The sequence below is a fragment of the Seriola lalandi genome, unplaced genomic scaffold, assembly GCF_002814215.2.
Source record: "Seriola lalandi dorsalis isolate HSWRI2012SDOR001 ecotype SW California unplaced genomic scaffold, Sedor1 jcf7180002054945, whole genome shotgun sequence".
In the NCBI taxonomy this organism is placed as follows: Eukaryota; Metazoa; Chordata; class Actinopteri; order Carangiformes; family Carangidae; genus Seriola; species Seriola lalandi.
In genome coordinates this window covers 3,249,292-3,267,368 of record NW_019525496.1, presented here as the reverse complement: position 1 = coordinate 3,267,368, position 18,077 = coordinate 3,249,292, and the positions used below count along the sequence as shown (strand labels likewise).

At 45.4% G+C, this 18,077-nt stretch overlaps 1 protein-coding gene across 1 annotated transcript in view; it reads right to left on the bottom strand.

Annotated features, from left to right (window-relative positions):
• The window catches only part of ncor2 (nuclear receptor corepressor 2), a 65,038-nt gene that overhangs the window by 3,165 nt on the left and 43,796 nt on the right, over positions 1 to 18,077 (bottom strand). The window contains exons 20-45 of the mRNA XM_087170330.1: positions 17,675 to 17,795; positions 16,774 to 17,098; positions 15,934 to 15,981; positions 15,440 to 15,604; positions 15,133 to 15,269; positions 14,863 to 14,962; positions 14,578 to 14,688; positions 13,767 to 13,870; positions 11,265 to 11,415; positions 10,948 to 11,097; positions 10,708 to 10,800; positions 9,955 to 10,172; positions 9,508 to 9,853; positions 9,154 to 9,354; positions 8,243 to 8,494; positions 7,169 to 7,321; positions 6,726 to 7,004; positions 6,398 to 6,584; positions 5,774 to 6,267; positions 3,385 to 3,506; positions 3,061 to 3,233; positions 2,745 to 2,879; positions 1,849 to 1,991; positions 1,706 to 1,759; positions 670 to 876; positions 55 to 234 (exon numbers count right to left, since the gene is read on the bottom strand). Coding sequence (XP_087026456.1) covers positions 55 to 234; positions 670 to 876; positions 1,706 to 1,759; positions 1,849 to 1,991; positions 2,745 to 2,879; positions 3,061 to 3,233; positions 3,385 to 3,506; positions 5,774 to 6,267; positions 6,398 to 6,584; positions 6,726 to 7,004; positions 7,169 to 7,321; positions 8,243 to 8,494; positions 9,154 to 9,354; positions 9,508 to 9,853; positions 9,955 to 10,172; positions 10,708 to 10,800; positions 10,948 to 11,097; positions 11,265 to 11,415; positions 13,767 to 13,870; positions 14,578 to 14,688; positions 14,863 to 14,962; positions 15,133 to 15,269; positions 15,440 to 15,604; positions 15,934 to 15,981; positions 16,774 to 17,098; positions 17,675 to 17,795 — 4,649 coding nt within the window. The remainder of the gene's footprint in view (positions 1 to 54; positions 235 to 669; positions 877 to 1,705; positions 1,760 to 1,848; positions 1,992 to 2,744; positions 2,880 to 3,060; positions 3,234 to 3,384; positions 3,507 to 5,773; positions 6,268 to 6,397; positions 6,585 to 6,725; positions 7,005 to 7,168; positions 7,322 to 8,242; positions 8,495 to 9,153; positions 9,355 to 9,507; positions 9,854 to 9,954; positions 10,173 to 10,707; positions 10,801 to 10,947; positions 11,098 to 11,264; positions 11,416 to 13,766; positions 13,871 to 14,577; positions 14,689 to 14,862; positions 14,963 to 15,132; positions 15,270 to 15,439; positions 15,605 to 15,933; positions 15,982 to 16,773; positions 17,099 to 17,674; positions 17,796 to 18,077) is intronic.

Sequence of the window (18,077 nt, the reverse complement as noted above, 5' to 3'; positions counted from 1 at the left end):
CACCTTTTCCAGAGATCCACTACAGCAGGTGACTGCACCAATAAATCAATCTACCTGTGGATGAAGGCCGGTCCTCCCACACACGATTGGTAAGGGGAGTCCGTCTGTTGCAGTCTCCCTCAGAGTGGACAGAGGACACAGAGGATGGTCTCTCCCCCCCTGACAGACCTGGTCCTGGGGACTTGGCTTTGCGCCCATTAGAGCGTCCGCTGCTCTTTGAGGACTTTCCCCCACCTACAAACAGAGGAGGCAGAAGTCTGGTTTTAAGCTACGGTGCAACACGCTCCTGTGAAAAAAAGCATCCAGCTCTGTTTGCAGCTCCTCCTCCTCCAGCAGTTGAGGAGGTGTGTTTACGTGGGTATTGGAAATGAAAACACATCCGCACATAACTCAGTCCTTCACTATCTCTCTTGAAATAAGAAACACACTGTTGAAAGACTTTAAGCAAAAGAATTATCGTTAAGATGGAAGAAAAAATTATATATAAATTATTCATCTACTTGCCAAGAGTCAGATGAGAAGATCAATAAAACTCTCATATTTGTCTGTGTGAAGCTACAGCCAGGAGGCCGTAAGTTTATTTTACCATAAAGACTATGAAGACACCAGCTTGGCAACAGAAAAGAAGTCAACAAGATAAAATATAAAAGAGTTTGAGGAATGTCGCACCTTGTGAGAAACAGTCCTCACCACGTCCGTCGGCTACCGACATACCAGCAGACACGCTGGGACCCATCGGGTTAGTGGCGTTGGATGGAGAGCGCTCCTCAGACTGATCATCGTATTTGCCCATTAAGGCCTTTCTTATAATGGCCTCCAGGCCTATTGAGTTACCAGGGGCCTCTGGAGTAGGGTGGCTGCGCACACTCACAGGTCCTGTGTGGAAGGAGGGAGTGTTAAACAAGTTAGAGGGAGAGAGGGACAGTAAGTACAGAGAGTGCTATTGTAAGCAGGGAAAATGGGCATGAAGCTAAAGCTACAGCAAAAGGAGGAAGAAGAAGAGAGAGTGGGGATCCACAGCATGAAGTCGTATCAGAAGGAAAGTGAGACATGAAGAGATAAAACAGGCCAACAGTGGAAGGACAGTGTGGTGACTCAGTATTGTCCGAAGAGTAGTGAGCACAACCTTAAAGAGAGGTGTGAAAAAATAGGAGAGTAGAACAGACACACAGCTTCAGTCATTGCATTTGCTCTTGGAAAAAAGATTTTAATCTCAATGACAGTGCTTGACTTAATAAAGATTAAATAAAAAATGTATACAAATTACTGTAGGTCAATACTGTAGGAGAACAGTGCCTCAGGCCGTCCAGAGGGTGGGGTTGAGAAAAGGATGATTTTCTCTTAAGGCCTTTATCAAGTCTCGCAAACATTTCATAAATGCATTTTTACTGCCTGTGTCATGTGGTAACACAGGTCAAGTTAATTTCCTGTGTAAACGCCACCTTATGACCTTTGTAATATTTCTGTAAACGGCACCTTTCACCACAGCTCTAGCCAGAGAACATGCAGCTGTGGCTGATGCCTGGGCTCTGAAAACCTTGGCCTTGGACATCAATATGTTCAAATATAAAACAAACTCTTGTAAGCCGCTCCATCTTGCACAGTCATCCTTAACTTAACAGACCTCAAGTTGCATTATGCATACTGTTTCCATATTTACCCACTTTGCTAACATGATGGAGGAGGTGGAAATAGAGGCGATTACCTGCAGTTGTAGACGCCGGCATATTGAAGATCTCTGTCCCTGGCTGACCAGCATCTGAGAGTGTGAACAAGGTTTCTTTTTAAAAGTCCATTCTCTTCATTAAATCACATGCAATCACAAGTCGGTGCTGAGGTCAGACTTACTGAAATCACCGTCGTTCCCCACCACAGTCATCTTCTTGATCATCTCCTGTTTCTTTGACTTCACGATAGCCGAGGTGTTCTCCGTCAGCTTGCTGAAGAACGCCGGAGGCTGGGAGGCATTGGGAGGGGAACGGGAGCCCATTCTGTAGGAGTGAAAGGAAAGCCAAGTTAACACACACACACACACACACACGCACGCACACACACACACACACACACAAACACACACACATAAAACAGCACTCATATGATACTCCCATTTTTCTGTGCTTTTAAATTCAATAGTTGGAATGTCTAAGCACCATCTGAAAGCCAATTCCAAACACTTAATTTCTACTGAAATTATTTGTAGAGTGACAACAATGATTCAAACAAATGTTATAATCAAATCATCAATCATCCATCCATATACAGCAGGCTGAACAGAGAAGCTCATACATTTATGAAAAATAATATTTCTCAAAACATATTTAAAAACAAAAGGGATCTCCTTCTGGAGCGCGACATGTATAATTGTTACACTTTATATATATTTTGAGTTGAAGTGCGCCTTATGGTTCAAGGCATGTGGCTTACATTTTTATGTTATTAACACAACGGAATATAAAGCACCTCGCAGCTGCAGTGGTGCAGCCCGTTGAATGACAACTAAAAGAGCAGACTTTGTTCAGTTTGTTCAAATACTGTAATTATCAATCGACTCAATATTCAACTAGGAATAAGATCCTTAACTGCGGTCGTGCTAATCTAAATATTGTATGAGCTGAATATATACACCACATAGTTTTATTATATTTGACTTTCATGCAACTGCACCCACTTAAGTTAACACCAGCAATAAAACATATTTGCAGTGAGCTCTTTCTGAGGAAATCCACAGCAGTGTGAGCTGTTACCCTTGCTCTCCCTGCTCGTTGGGGTAGGAGGCCCCTCCCTGGACTTCAGGTTCAGAGCTGGCTCCAGCAGGAGACACTGGTTCAATGCCGTCATTTGAAACACTGACAGGTGATGCCTTGGGCTGAGGAGGAGACCTGGGGAGAATACAAAGAAAGATATATACAGCATGGTTAACATCAGACCAAATCAATGAATCCTTGTTTAAGTTATCGGCATCAAAGGGTGAAGGCACATACAGTAAGACAGTGGCCACTCAAAGCTTTCAACCTTTATTTCTCTTGTTTCAAAGTGATCCCGTCTGACATTAATTCTTACCGATCTCTGTTGCGTTCTCCGCCGAGGCTCTCCGGATAGCGGGACCCTTGGCCTGACTCCTGTGAGGTGGGCGGGGGCTGGGAGGCACTGGGTGGACGGGTCAAGTCCAGGACAGGAGAGCCGTGGTAGCTTTGCTGCTGGCTCTGCCTAGTGTAGTCTTTAGTTATCACCTCCTGTTTACGGAAAGACATATACACGCCATGAGACATGAAAATACCTGTTCTGTTCGGCACTTAGGAAACATACATAGTAATACATACATATAAAGATGAGATTGTGCTATTTTTTTTTTGCAGTTGTAATGCAGTGGTTGAGAAGTCTTACACTGATGTGCTGTGCCAGGGTGACCACCCTCTGGCTGCCTTTAACACAGGGGGACGGGGGCTGTTGGCCTGGAGACAGTCTCTCCTCAAGGTACAGACTGTGTGGATCCATCTTCGGTGGAGCTGAGAGTCAAATTCAGAGAACAGATACACATGCACACCCATGCACACACACAAACACACACAGAGGCAAAAAATCACATCCACACATGAATAAAAGTTAGTTTTGTTTTTTAGTTCATGGTGACACAATTCAAGATCTCTAAAATTGTCCTACTGAAAACATGCGCGGTTCAGAAATGTCCGTCCATCCATCAGGACTTATGGTGGATGTGCAGTTTAAACATTTCGTGTAGCACCTGCACGAGGGCTGAAAGGGCAAGCTTTGCTATAAAAACACTACATGAACATGTGTGAGACAAGCTCCCTCAGATCTCTTAACTATTTATAGAGTACTTTTTGCATACAGACCTGGCGAGCCTGGCTCTGACCAGAAACGATACTAAAATTGACTGGTTTTGCATCAGTGATTCATAAATGAAGAAGTCACAGTCACTTATTAACTGAAAAAGAAGAGACAACTTTTAACTAAAAAATAAAATCCTCATGTACTGCCTCAGCGACAAAGAGAAAACAAATGTGCTTACTGTATACTATGAATACAAGTACAAAACTTAACTCAAGACAGGCCCGTCTATGGTTAGCCATACATTTATCAAATTATTGTTTAACCATTGTGGGACTACAGCTTTCCGCTTGCATGCTCTAGAGAGCACTAATGAGCCTATTTCAAGACTGTTTTTCCCTTGTGCGTCATGTCTCACTATGTGTTTTCTTACACAACTCTTGCACTACAGTATTTATCTCAGGAAAGGATGATGTAAGTTGAGCATCGGAGGGAGGGGAGGGGGCAGGACTGTACAGACTCCCAGAGAGGACGAGTCCCCCGGAGGGACAGGAAGCTGTGATTTTTGTTGTTAGCTAGCAACGACAGAAGAGACTCTGGGTTCATTTCAACAACAGCCTACTACAGTGTTTCTCTCTGTGGTCCTGTGTACGAGTTTGTGAATGTGTGCCAACAGCAAGGTGATGATGTCCTATCTGTCAGAGTCTCGTCTGCTTGGAGAAGCATGCTTCCTGATGCCTACTGTATATACAGGACTATATTAACACACATTTGAACTCAGCATGCAGTTGTCACTTGCCCTGCAGTATTGTATAAATACACATGTGACACACTGTTCTACGAAGCAGAAAACAACAAAAAACAACAACAACAGCAAACAAATTCACATTCCAAACTCTCAGAGGCTTGATTGAGAGAGATGTGTTGAGTGTTGGGTGTGTGTTGGAAAAATAATTAAATTCAAAAGGAAAAAAAAAAATTAGCATAAATTACAGTGAGCCATAAATAGAAACATGCAGAGATTTCGAGGGCCAGAACCTGTAGTACCCCCCTCCCCCTGGATGGCTGAAAGTCTCCCCAGTCTTTCCCATGTGCGTCCCCTTTCAACACCGTCCTTCTGTGTAGCACCGGTGCTCTCTGGGACCCCAGGGGATCAGTTTGGTGGTTGGTAAGGCTTTCAATGACCTTTAATGAAAGGGACTCTCACACCTACTTTGTTCCCCTTTAGTCATGTGGGTTATATGCGGTCATTGTGCCCCAGCACAATGTGTTTCAAATAGGTCTGTGAGCATCTACATGAAGGAGTGCCTCATAAGACATGCAGCAGTGAAGTAGAGCCACTGCATGTGTAAAGTCAAAGTGCTTGAATTACAAGCGGTCTCATTTAAAACAGGATATAAAAGCCTCCTGTGGTGCAATGTCTTTTCAAGTGTCTAAAATATTCTTTTCATGCCCACTTGCATGTGGTGAAATATTCTGTTTAAAGTAAGCAGCCGAAAGGGAGGGAGGAGGGGTGCCACGTTAAATTCAAGTCACATCATCTATGAAAAGAAAATTAAAAATAAGCAGCAAAGGATGTTCCGCCTTAATGTCCCACCAGCTTTAACTACCTCAAATGACGCCTTAAAGGACACCTAGGATCTTCTTCATGGAAAATTAAATGTGTCGAGTTGTTGTTATTAATATTTCATCAATGCTCTATCAAGCTTATAAACTGCCTCTTCATATTTCATTTCAGCCAGTCAGGTCCAATTTGGACAGGCTACAAGTTTGGTTTTCCAGAGGTCACCCTTGGTGGTCTTTAAGTCTGTAAAGAAACTAATAATAAAACTGGAACAAAGCAAAAAATTATAGCATTGAAAGAAAAAAATGTAAATGAATTGGGCTGATTTGATAATGCCAACCACCACAGCGTGCAATAGGCCACAGACTGACGGGGAGGGTCTGGGTGATGAGGGGGACCCTGGGATCCAGAGCGTCTTACCATCAGTGGCGCTGCTGGCAACAAGCGAGCCCGTCTCTGGCATCCCCGTTTCACAAGAAATTTGACGCATTATAATCGCGTTTATGAAGTTGGCCGCAGTCATGGTGGTCTTACCGAGTGCTCGGAGCTCTTGTTCCTGAATGGACATCGGTTTGTTTTGAGTCTTTTCCCTACTAGGTGTACCGCTTTCTCCACGGCCAGGAGGGTTATCCGACTGGAGAGGCAGCAGGTGTTGGGGCCGGCCTGAAGCCGAGGTATAGGAACCTGGGTATATTCCTGGGCTGGGGCTGGACAGCTTGGGGTCTGATTTACTGGAAGGGCCGTGTTGGTCCTGCACATGCTTGGGTAGACCTCCCCTGATTTTGCCACCATCCCGACTCTGCTCTTTGGCTACACCTGAATCCATGACAGATGGGTACGCCTCAGGGGGCACACCTGTCCTTTGGAGGTGGCCAGGGTAACCTTGGTAGCGTCCTGGGCCTGAGGGCATGGACCTGCCGGGCCAAACAAACCCCACTTAATAAACATGGAAGTCAAAATGGTAAACTTTGCTGTGAATGTTGAGTGAAAGTATGCTTTGTCCCAGTGTTGTCCTTATAAAAACAGAACTAAAGTGCAGTTTACCGTAACACAGATGAGCTGGAGTGTTCGCTGACGGAAAGACTTTTGCCCCCAGTGTTGTGCAGGACGCTTGGCCTCTGCTGCACGTTCTCCTGGGTGCGAGGGGACACCGGGGAGTGCTGGTGGCTGTACGGTTGGGAAGCAGGTCTCACATTGCTGCTGCTACTGTTTCCCAAGCTGTGCTCTGTACCTTAGAAGCACAAACCAGACCCATTTAATCTCACAGATGCATTACTACCTTTGTGCTGCTAGTATGTGCCTTTACTTTTAACATGATGACAAAAATGAAAGAAAAAATGAAAAAAAAAAAACAAACAAAATTGCTCCATACCTGGTCGCCAGATGGGGGCGTGCTCAACATTTCCAAGAGACCCGCCCTTCTCTCTGTCGCGCTCTCGGTCCCTCTCTCTGTCCCGGTCCCTTTCCCGTTCCCGGTCCCTCTCGCGTTCCCTCTCACGATCTCTCTCCCGGTCCCGTTCACGCTCCCTCTCTCTCTCCCGCTCTCTGTCTCTCTCCCGGTCCCTCTCTCTGTCACGCTCACGGTCTCGCTCACGCTCACGCTCCGAAGATGAGGATGAGCCTTGCATCTTGTTTATGTGTGAGGAGCCAACTGTACAAGAAAAAAAAAAAGGAAAAACAATTATGAAAACAGTGCATCTTGTTTATGTGTGAGGAGCCAACTGTACAAGAAAAAAAAAAAAGGAAAAACAATTATGAAAACAGTGCAACGTATCTAATCTCTGGGTGAGTTTGCTTGTGTGAACTGAATTGTACCTGGTGAGATGGGAGAGGTGGTGTAAGGCCTGCCAGGGAAGGTGGTGCTTCCCCCGGGGATGTAGGTGATGCGATCCATTGGGGAGCCGGCTGTCCCTGCAGAGGGAGGGACTAGGACAGGTAAGTGTGGCACCTGAGAAAGATCGATGATCCCTAGGGGAAAGAAAGAAGAGAAGAGTAAAGGAAAACCCAATAGCTGGTCTACATGTGGAATGTGTGGTTTTGGATTGAGGACAACAGGTAAATAAAGTACATACTGTGGTCACATATTCCATATAGCAGGATGTCATTCAGGAACGTAACAGTTTTGATAGGTACAATAGCGCACCTATGATAGGTACAATAACGCAAGGACATATGGCTATCTTTGAAATAAAATTGCCTTTTGAAAGGAGAAATTATAAATCGACTAAAAGGCCAAAGGCACTAAACTGAGAGAGCAGCGTTGGATCTGAGAGTTTCTGATTATGGAGTGTTTCAAGACAAAATGTTGAAAATAAAACTCCCCACTCACTCAGTGCATTTGCATTTCAACTTAACTCAAACAGACAAAGGGAAGATAAATGCTGAAGCAAGTTGCTAGACCGTGTTGACAACCAAGTCAGATTATTCATGTTTCCTTCTCTAGCAGCTACTAATTACCTTTAACCGCTGCTTGATGCAGCACACCAGCTGATTGCCCACAGGTTATGTGGGTCAGACATGCGCATAGCACAGCTCAAGATAAAAATCAGATCAAAGTAACATAAAATACCAAGAGCTCACAGCAGTGGCTACAGAGAAAAATATATATTCAAAATATATCTAAAGCTGAATCCAACTAAGTTTACAACCTGTTATAGAATATGAGAATGTAACACAGAGATCACTGTAAATGCATTATGCACTTGAGCTGCAGAGTGAGGTACCAGGTTAAGTAATCCACAAACACCTGCTAGAGAACTCTTATTGAATGAAATCCAGGCAACATGAGGCGTGCTGCTGCACTGGTAAGAGCTATTAGCAAGCTCCATCTGTAGTTGTATCACACTTAATGTGACTCAAACTCAGCGTTGTGAAGCCAGGTGGCCTTACCACGTGGGGCTGCAGAGTAGGGCAGAGGAAGGGGCTGGTCTCGTGGAGCCAGGCCCCTCAGCAGGTCTGAGCGCTGGGCGGCCATGGCAGCAGTTGGAGGCCACTGGTGCATCTGCTGGGAGGTGATGTAGTCGTTGAGCAGCGTTTGGCGGTTCTCCAGGGCCGCGGTGTCGGGAAAGCCACGGATGAGGTAGGGGTAGGGATGAGGATACGCCGGGTTGGGGGCTAGGTGGCGAGGCAAGTAGTAAGCCGCTGTGGATGAAGAGGAGGAAATGTCAGAATGATTAAAGATATTTTCAGACGTCTTCTCAGAATGAAGTGAGTGTGTTCAGATTGTGCTTGACTGACATCTTCTTCTGACTTCTTCCCCTTTTCTGTTTTGTTTGACCTCTCTAAATGTGTTCAGATCAACAGGCCCCCCACCAAAACCTTGCAAAGGACTACAATGGTGTGGTCGTGGTGCTACTGCTACTGGCAAGAAGATGAAGTACAAACCACACACAGAGATATTGGTACTCTACCTAGAGTAGTATGTGTACTTCCATGTATTTGATTGGTCAATGCAGTGGTTTGCCGGATGTTGATACACTGTGTTGCGGCAAAAGTTGAGCTAATTTTGCACCAGCACGAAAGTCTCATTGCAATAAAAGGATGTGTTTTTGATGCAAGGCTGTTGTTGGTCTGAAGCCTGTCGTATAACTTACGCCTTTATAGTTATTACAGAACATGGATTTTGTTGACCTCCCATAACTGTCAACAAAGCTCCATCAAACCTCAAGTGAGCTGAGGTCTAATCAATAACTGAAAACAACACACTCGATACGCAAGGTCTTCAAGAACTTCACACTTAATATAAGAGTTTTAGATCACAAGGTTAACATCTTCTATGTTTTATTTGACTGTGGCTGTACCTGGGTCAATAGGAATGCCACGGGGCAGCGCCGCAGGATCGAAGGTTAAGGGGATTTGACGGTACATGTCGGCTCCGAGACCCTGCAGCAGACGCTCATAGGCCTGCTGCTCAGGAACACCAGGCAGCGGTGATTTGGTGGCGCTCATCTCCCTGGGGGTCGGTGTGGCTTTACGCTCCTGAGGCGGATTCTTACTGGAACCTGGAGTAGAAACAAGGAAACAAAAGACTTTCACGTACAGTCTTTGGGTTGAAGTATCTTGTTCTTGGATAGTTCAGCTGCTGTTGCTATAGTAAGACCCTTTTTACAGAAACAAACAAAAACGACCCTCTTGATTGGATAAGATATACCCACCATCATGCTGCCTTTGGCTTGCCTCCCTGGACAGAGGGGAGCCACGATGAGAGGGTCCAGGGTAAGGGTTCCTTAAGGCGCCTTTGTCGTCATAGCCCACTGGGCTGTGATGAGCCTTTCCTCCCTGCTCTGACCCCAGTGTGAGGGGAGAGGAGCGGGCTATAGGGCTAGCCGTACTGACCACCGCGCTGGGGCGCCCTTTTGGTGCCTCCTCATAGCGGCCCCTGTCAGCACGCATCTCCAGGTGGGAGGGGGTGTTGTGGTAGGAACGTGGTGAACTGGCTATGATGGAGCGGACATCATGGCGTTTCCCTGAACCAGCTGCCTCCTGCTTCATGGGTGTTCCCTGAAGAGGAGCACAACAGGAATGAATGAGCTTAGTTGTAGACGGGGCCAAAAACATTACGGGTCGGACAGTGTCCCAGTGTGTTGCTAGTGTGTGTATACCTGTGCTATGATGCCCTCCTTTTGAGGCTGCCTGAGCTCCTCCCTGGGAATGAGGTGGATGGAGCGGCCTGCCTCCTTCACAGTGGGCACCATGGCCTCTCTGCCCTTCATTGGGTCAGAAAGTGAACTGGGTCCACGGGGCGGGGAGCCCTCTCTCTTCATCTGCTTAGCCTCCCTCCTGAGGTATCCATCCTGAGGGTCCAGATGACGAGGTATACCTGAAATCATGAGAATATCTCAATCTCATTTTTCTTCAAACTAGAGAGGACAGGACATAATTTAGGCAGAAGGGAGCTGAGAAACGGAGAAACAGATAGGCCAGAAACAAAGAAATGTTCTGAGCAGCTTCATCCACTACTGTCTCTGGGCAAGATGAGACAAGATGGTTATCCGACTTGACTGTCATCACATAGATAAATACAAATACCAACATGAAAGTACTCATGCCAGTGGGTGATTTCTGGTAACATGGCACAATGTGTTTCTTGAAAGGAAAAAAAAGGCAAAAGAAAACTCTGTGTTTCTCTGCAGCTCTGCTGAATGAGCACTGAGAGAGTGGACTGCAGAAGTGAGAGCACAAAGAGTGAGTGCCTTCAGGAGAAACACAGAATACAAACAGAGACGACATTACAGTGAATTGTCTTTCAAGCAGATATATTTACATTCAAGTTCAAAGATCTAATCTGCTGCAACAACCTTGAGACTTTTCTCAGTCCCATTGTGTCACTTTATTCTGTTATGCTGGTATCCTACCTTGAGAGATGGAACCACGGATGTGATGAGCATCCTTGTAAGGTGTGTGGTGCGGACTGTCCCTGTCATGAGGCATGGCTCGACCAATCAAACCTGAGGTAGAGGGAAAGGAGTGGAGAGATTCAACGACAGTCAATGCTTTCATCCATTATCAGAGGAGATGCCGACAAGGGTCAAACATGATTACATCCAGTGGCCTTTTGTGAGTGTGACAGAGGGTTAAGTGGAGTTTTCTCTTACCTTCACAGTTGGCAGCGGACAGTGAATCCCTCATAGGCAGTCCTCTAGAGATGCCTCCCTCCATAGCATCATAAGGACGCTTCAGGCCCAGAATTTCCCCGGGCTGCCCGGGGCCTCGGCCCTCATCTTTAGGGGTCTGAGAAGCAGCGCCTACAAATAACAAAGATGTTACTATAATCAGGTAAACAATATCTCGAAGTTAAGGTTCACTCAGTGAAAATCATTCCATTTGTTGGGCTTTTGCCAGATCCTACGCAAAATGAAAATAACAGCTGGGCACGGCATGAAGTATATTCTAGCCCAGCTGCTGTACTCACGTTCATATGTGAGAATGTGCCCGCTGATACCCTCATACACCACATGGCCTTTAGACAGCGCCTCATCTCGCTCCCTCTCAGCTCGGCTGGCGCTGTCCTCTGTGATCAGACGGGTTATGGTTCCCTTATACAGAACATCAGCCGGTGTCCCCTGCAGTGAGGAGAGGAGACATGAGACCAGCACTTTATCAGTTTATCAGTGAGCCGCAGGAGCTGAGACAAAATCTGATCATGGCTTTTATAAGACAAATTGGAGAGAGGACCTAAAAGAGACAGCATCGACTAGCAGCTGGTGCCGTTTACAAGCCTCAGTTTGGTCCGTTTTCTCAACCACTCTTACATGACAAAGTGACATTAAAACAAAAACTGCTAGCTGCAAAAACAGCTGCAATATCAACACCAACAGCAATGATCAAGTCAGGCACAGGTAACAGGTGGTGTTGAATGTACACTGTTAAATACTGTACAATCTCTGCGTGATTACACTGACTGGTCAGTTCTGTTATATAGCCTGAACAGTATTCATGGGGTGTAATCACTGTCATGAAAGCTCACAGTGGGTGAGACATTTCAAAACCAACAACCAATGCTATGAAAGCGGACTGTGTTATATAGATATACAACACAGATATATAACAGACTATAGCTAGCTAACCATATAAGGCAGCTATATGACTATATAGCTCTTACTCACTAATCTCACTAATCTCTGTTATAAAGGCCCCTAATAAAATCAGTTTAGTTTTAGCTTTGAAGGGCTGTTAATAAATAATAGTGCAGGTCAGTAATTCTGACTGATACAGTTATAGTACAGATAGCGTGTGTTTTCTTTCCTTTTCTCTTCAGGATTGTTGAGTAAGATATAAGTGGAGCAACAGTGTTGATTTGACTGTAACGCATATTGTAGATTGTGTTACACACAGAACGTGTATTCTGTTTCCTGAATTATTTTCGCCCCAGAAGGAATGTTTGTTACAGCGGTGACAGATAACAGGGATCTGAATAAATAAATAAATAAATAAATAAATAAATAAATAAAGATAGAAAAAAAAATAAACAAATACACACAAAACAAACAGAATAGTACTCCCAAAAGAAGTGGAGGTGCAACCACTTGGCAGCAGCGGATGACAACGGGCAGCTTTGTTAAAACCTGGAGTCAAATCACTGAGTATGAGTCATATTTCTACACGGCTTGGTGGAGAGATGAGAGCGGGGGCGGATGGCTGAGCAGGAGACACAGCAGTGTTGTTGACTGAAGCTTTTCCAAGAAGATGCTGCTGAATGTTGGGGGCCAGACAAGTATGGTTTGCTGTAATGGGCGTTGGGAGTCAGATGGCACTGACCAGTCCTGAAGCAGTCCTCATCTACTCCTAATGAAAGTGCACCACTGCCTTTACGATCGAACAAGCTGAACAAACAAATGAGTTGTCCCTCTACAACGGCAGTGAGTATACATGATCGCTTTCACCTTTTCCTTACTAATCTGTCATGGTGAATAACAGCCCCCTCAACACTGTTTTCTCTCGTATGCCAGCGTGATGTGATATTACAGTGGGCATATCAATGACTGGGTTTAGCCAGCGTCTAGAGTAAATAGATAAATAAGAGAGGGAACAGACGCGGTACAGTGTGTACCTGTTGCTAGGGTGATAGGGCCACTCGGAGCTGTGATTATGTCACCGCAGCAGGGAAATCCAGCAGCCAGAGCACTTGGTCTACCTCACGATCTCAACAGCTCTGCTGCTCTCTCTCTTTCATCATAAGTACATAAGTCAAAGCCCAGTAACATGATGGCTGTTAAGTTTGACGGCAGTGGCTGTTAAACGTTGTGGGCAGGTGGCAAATGACAGCAGCGATATGGGCAAAAATAGCATTAACCATCAGAAAAGGTGGAGGTAATTAAAAATAATGAGGGTGGGTTGTCTGTGTCAGAGCCATACAAGCTGCTACAACCATGAACTTTAACACAGTTCAATGTAGCGCCAGTTTAAGTTCACCACTTGGATCTATCTTTGTCTGGAGAAAGCAACTCATTTACCTGAGTGCGCCGCTCCTGCACAGTGATCTGAGAGGAAACACTGGGCCAAAGTCTCTCCTAAACCCACATAATGCCTCATATTTAAAGTGACTTACCTAATGAATTTCCGATGAAGTTCAGAGGTTCTCCAAATAAAAGGGGAAGAGAACTGTTTGCCAGTTATCTGTCGTAATGCACTATTCAAATTGAACACTGTCAGCACAATACCCTTAACACACTCACATAAGGGTTGCCGCACCCAACGCGGCGCTAACAAACTCCACACATGGCAGATTCTGTTACAGTGAGAGGAAAAACAGCGGTAGGGGATTGTCCATTGACTGCGCAAGTTATCTGTCATCAACTTTGTTATGTAGAAAAACGTAGAGAGAGAAAAAAAACTGTATTGGGATATTCCTAGTTCCTGAATAGCAGCTTTAAAAAAGGACAAGACTCGCAGTACTTTGCTGGTCTGAGCTCACCTGAGTAATGGATCCCCCACGGTAGGAAATTGAGGGATCTGGATGCATTCTGGTCCCTGGGATGCCCTTAGTGATACTACCCCCCTGAACAGCTGGAATAGAAGCTGTAAAGATAGTAAGAAAGACATTTATGTAACTATAGGCAGTACAGCAGTATTAAGAGTAGTTAAAGTGGAAAACGAATGTAAACTATCACTGGGATTTATGGTTTGTAAAAAATATCACTTATCTGATATCTAGAATTGTAATGTTCAGTCTAGTGTTCTTGGTGATGACAAAGTCAAAAAGTTTTACACATTTGTTCTGTAAAGGACAACTGAAGGCACCGCTGGCAGTAATTAAAGCTTTGACTCTTCTTGAGTAAATGTGCAGCGGCTCTGCACACATGGATTTGAGCATTTTCTGCAATTCTCCACATCCTCTCAAGCTCTGTCAGATTAGATGAGCTTCAGTGAACTCGACTCCCCATGAGAGTCAAGTTTAGCCAGGGTCACTCATGTACATTCAGACACTTGTCCCAAAGTCACTCCAGTGTGGTCCTTGCTGTCTGTCTCAGGTCACTGTCATGCTGAGGGGGTACATCTTTCCAGCATAACAGAGCTCAATGAAACACGTGGAATACCATTGTTATTAAAGGGTGTGTGTGACAAAAACAGAATCAGTTTTAAAAATAAATCTGATACGAAAAAAATTTGGAAAAAGACTCTTCTTCATTCTTTACTTGCTGATCTATACAGGACAAAGAAAAATGTAGGGGCACCAATACAAGTTTACTGTATACAGAAATTGAAGAAAAAGGTGAGCCACGCACCACGTCCAGAAGCACAATCATGAGGCGTCCCCTGGATGGACAGGTTGTCGGCCTGAGAGGATGAGCTGCGAGGGGACAACTGTTCCTGCTTCACCACAGGGAAAGGACCTGCTGCATAGGAATGGACAAACAGACGGACGAGACAATGAGACAGACGTATCTATGGTGATGCAGCAGATGATCAGGCCTCAATATCAGTTGTGATGGATGCTTTAGAAGTAGATGGCAATTTACAGAAAAGAAAATCTGGAAGTGCACTGGTGCCTCCAGAAAAGTTTTACTCACCCACTTTCCTCTGATCCATCCAAGACAACCCTATTTGTGTGGGAGGCATCTTCCCATGGTCCAACCCATGAGCCGGGCTGTGCAGCTGCACTGGGGTCCCCTGAAGACACCAGTATTTAGTCACAAAGGTTGTGTTAGATTCTATTTTTTTGTCCTTAGCAAGTGTGCTACCAAAAGTATATTAAAAAAAAAATATATAATTTTCAAATAACATGATTTCCGTGGGCCGACTATCTCAAAGCCCTAGTTTTCATTTGTGTTGTGCTGTACCTGAGTGATGGAGCCCCCTGGCTTGGTGGAGGAAATGAGAGGTGGTGGTTCTGGCATCGTGAGGGGTCTCACTGCTGCTAGCCGACCACTCTCCTGTGCAGCACTAGTGAGTGCGGGGTGGCCCGCTTGCTGGAACGCTGAAAGGCAGGACACATTATGGAGCTCAAGATCAGAATATCTGATTTCTGGCAGAGGGTTTCTAGAGGCATTTTAGCATCAAGAAGCAAAGTTCCCATACAAGACACCAAGAAATATTCAAATTTAGGCTTGTTAAGAACATGCAAAGAGGACGGAGAAGAGGACTCACAGTTGAAGTGGAGCAAGTGCTGGTCGTGACTGATCTTGGCCATGTCTCGTGGGGACATGGGGTACGGGGAGAGAACAGGGCGACCCAAGTTAGAGGTCCTTAGATCATCGGGGCCCAGTGCCTGCTTCTTGGCTTCGCTATGTGGAGAGAAAGCCCGGGACTTTTCTGAAACAACAATGACACACAAACAGAGTCAGGGCCACAACAAAGCGCTCAACCTGACCTCTACTAATCCAAGAAGCTGTCCTTCTGCCACTGCCAGCTCACTGTCATCAACACCATTGTCACTGTCATCGTCATGAGCATGTAGAACCCCTCATGCCACATCCCAGCCAGGGTGACACAGCACTGAATTATATGCTAACATACACAGCAACCCACTGCTAATATTTAGTACACACAGTAAAAAATCCAGCAGAGGAGGTGATTGCACTGTAGTGTGCTAAAGGTGTAATTAGAAAGGAATGAGGGGAGAAGGCAAGGGGTGAACCTACTTAATCCCTGCAGGAGGGTCAGTAACCACCTCTCGTTGCCTTCCAGCTCTGAAGGGACACAAACACACCACAGATCATCGCAACCTCACAGAATTTATCTCTCTCTTCCTCACAAACATGCACTAACCACATAAAAGCTTTAACTACTGTCACCACATGATGTGAATTTAGTATTCACATGCAGAGAGATGGTAATAAATACTAGCTTGAATGCAGAGTTGAGAATATGTCCACACCTGCCTCTGCGGCAGGTATAAAGAGTTTTTCCCTTTTTTCTAAAAAGTCTTTTAAAAAAAAAAAATAATAAAAAAAAAAGGTGGTTGCTGTGTGTTACAGTTCACAGCTGGTGTGTCGTACACTTGTGCTCTCAGAGATTCACATTCCACGCGCTCACAGTAAGTGCGCTGAACTAGACTATATTCCCTTCTGGGTCAGTAGCAATACCAGATCATTTATCAGTTCCCTTTCCACGAGTGTCCCAGAAACACTTGAATACCCTGAACACTAGAGAACACAGACTCAAGGTTAGAGCATGTAGCAAGGACCAACTAAGTAAAACTAGATCAAATGCAACTAAAGCTCATTTCATAGTGCTAATCTGGTTTCCATTTAAAAACCATTTATCCTACACAATTTCAGCAATGTGCCATGTTACACAGACACACACCCTGCTGTAGAGGGACACTAGGGATCATACAGAAAGAAAATAATGGGATGGGAAAAACAGACAAACGGGGAGATTAATAAGGAAGAAATGCTGGAAATTGAGTGAGGGGTTCTTCGCTAAATGAACTTATTGGCAATAAAAAGTAGTTTTCTATGATGATGGAGTTGTCGTACCATCCTTGTCGCTGGTGGAGGGGCTGCGCGGGCGAATGCGAGGGCTGCTGCTGTGAAGAGCCTCCCTGTCTCTGTCTGCCTGCGGGGTGTAAGGCTGCTGCTTGCCTGGCTGGCCTGAGAGTAGTTGTTGCTGCTGCTGCTGCTGCTGCTGCTGCTGCTGCTGCTGCTGCTGCTGTTGCTGTTGCTGTTGCTGCTGTTTGACCTCCTGGGAGGACTCCCCATGAGCCATGGTGATCTGCTGCTGGTACAGTGCCAGGGCGTGGGGGGGCAGCACTGCCTTGCCACTCCCACTGCGCTGACTGCCCTGCATGGAGGCCTCTGGCATCTACACACAGGATGAGGAAAAGGTTACATACACAGCGCACAAGCCCAGTCCTATCTGGCATGTGACATATGGTTAGCCACATACAGTATCTAACAAACATGATAGCTAAAAAACAGCTCTTATTTCTTGGTAAGCTAAAGTTTCCCTAATGTCTGGCATCTCGTTTCTTCTCCACAAAGCAATCTATCCCATCATCCTCCATCTGGCTGGCTTACCTTATACAAATATGACTCAACAATTTAAACCTGCTGTACTCTTATCTCTGTAAGCAGAGTGAAAGGGATAGTATTGATATCATTGCAATGGCAGAGTGAGTGAGCGGGCGGGTGGGTGAGTGAGTGAGTGAGTGAGTGAGTGAGTGAGTGAGTGAGTGAGTGAGTGAGTGAGTGAGTGAGTGAGTGAGCGAGCGAGCGAGCGAGCGAGTGAGCGAGGGAGTTGGGCAAATCAGTTTTCTGTTACAAAACACAACCTGGGTCAAAGACAGTTTTTCCAAGGCTGGAAAAGCCGAGATGTTCTTCACTTAACTGTTGTATGATGTGAGAGACAAAAAAACACTGAGCCAAATTAGTGACTCACAATAGGCGGTATGGCAGCAGCCCTCTGTTTGAGCTGCTTCAGGTCCATGGGCTTCTGCAGTGGGGAGGATATGACTCCATCATGAGTGTAGTTCAGCAGGCTCGGCCGTGGAGAAGTCATTCTATATGCACACGCACGCACAGACAGACATACAGACAGACACGTTAGCGGAAGTGAATAGGAGGTTGAGGATAGAGGGCACATTATCATGTTTCTGCCAATGGATCTAGAACCGCATAACTTTAATATGGCCACAAATGGCCCTTTGTCATCTGCTGTGCCTACCTAAATCCAACAATTCATTTGAAAATGTTCACAGATAAATACCAGATAATACCACAAAAAAAGAGCAGAGGTTCCGAGTGTGTTTCCACCCCCCACATGCCTGCCTACCCCCCCCCCC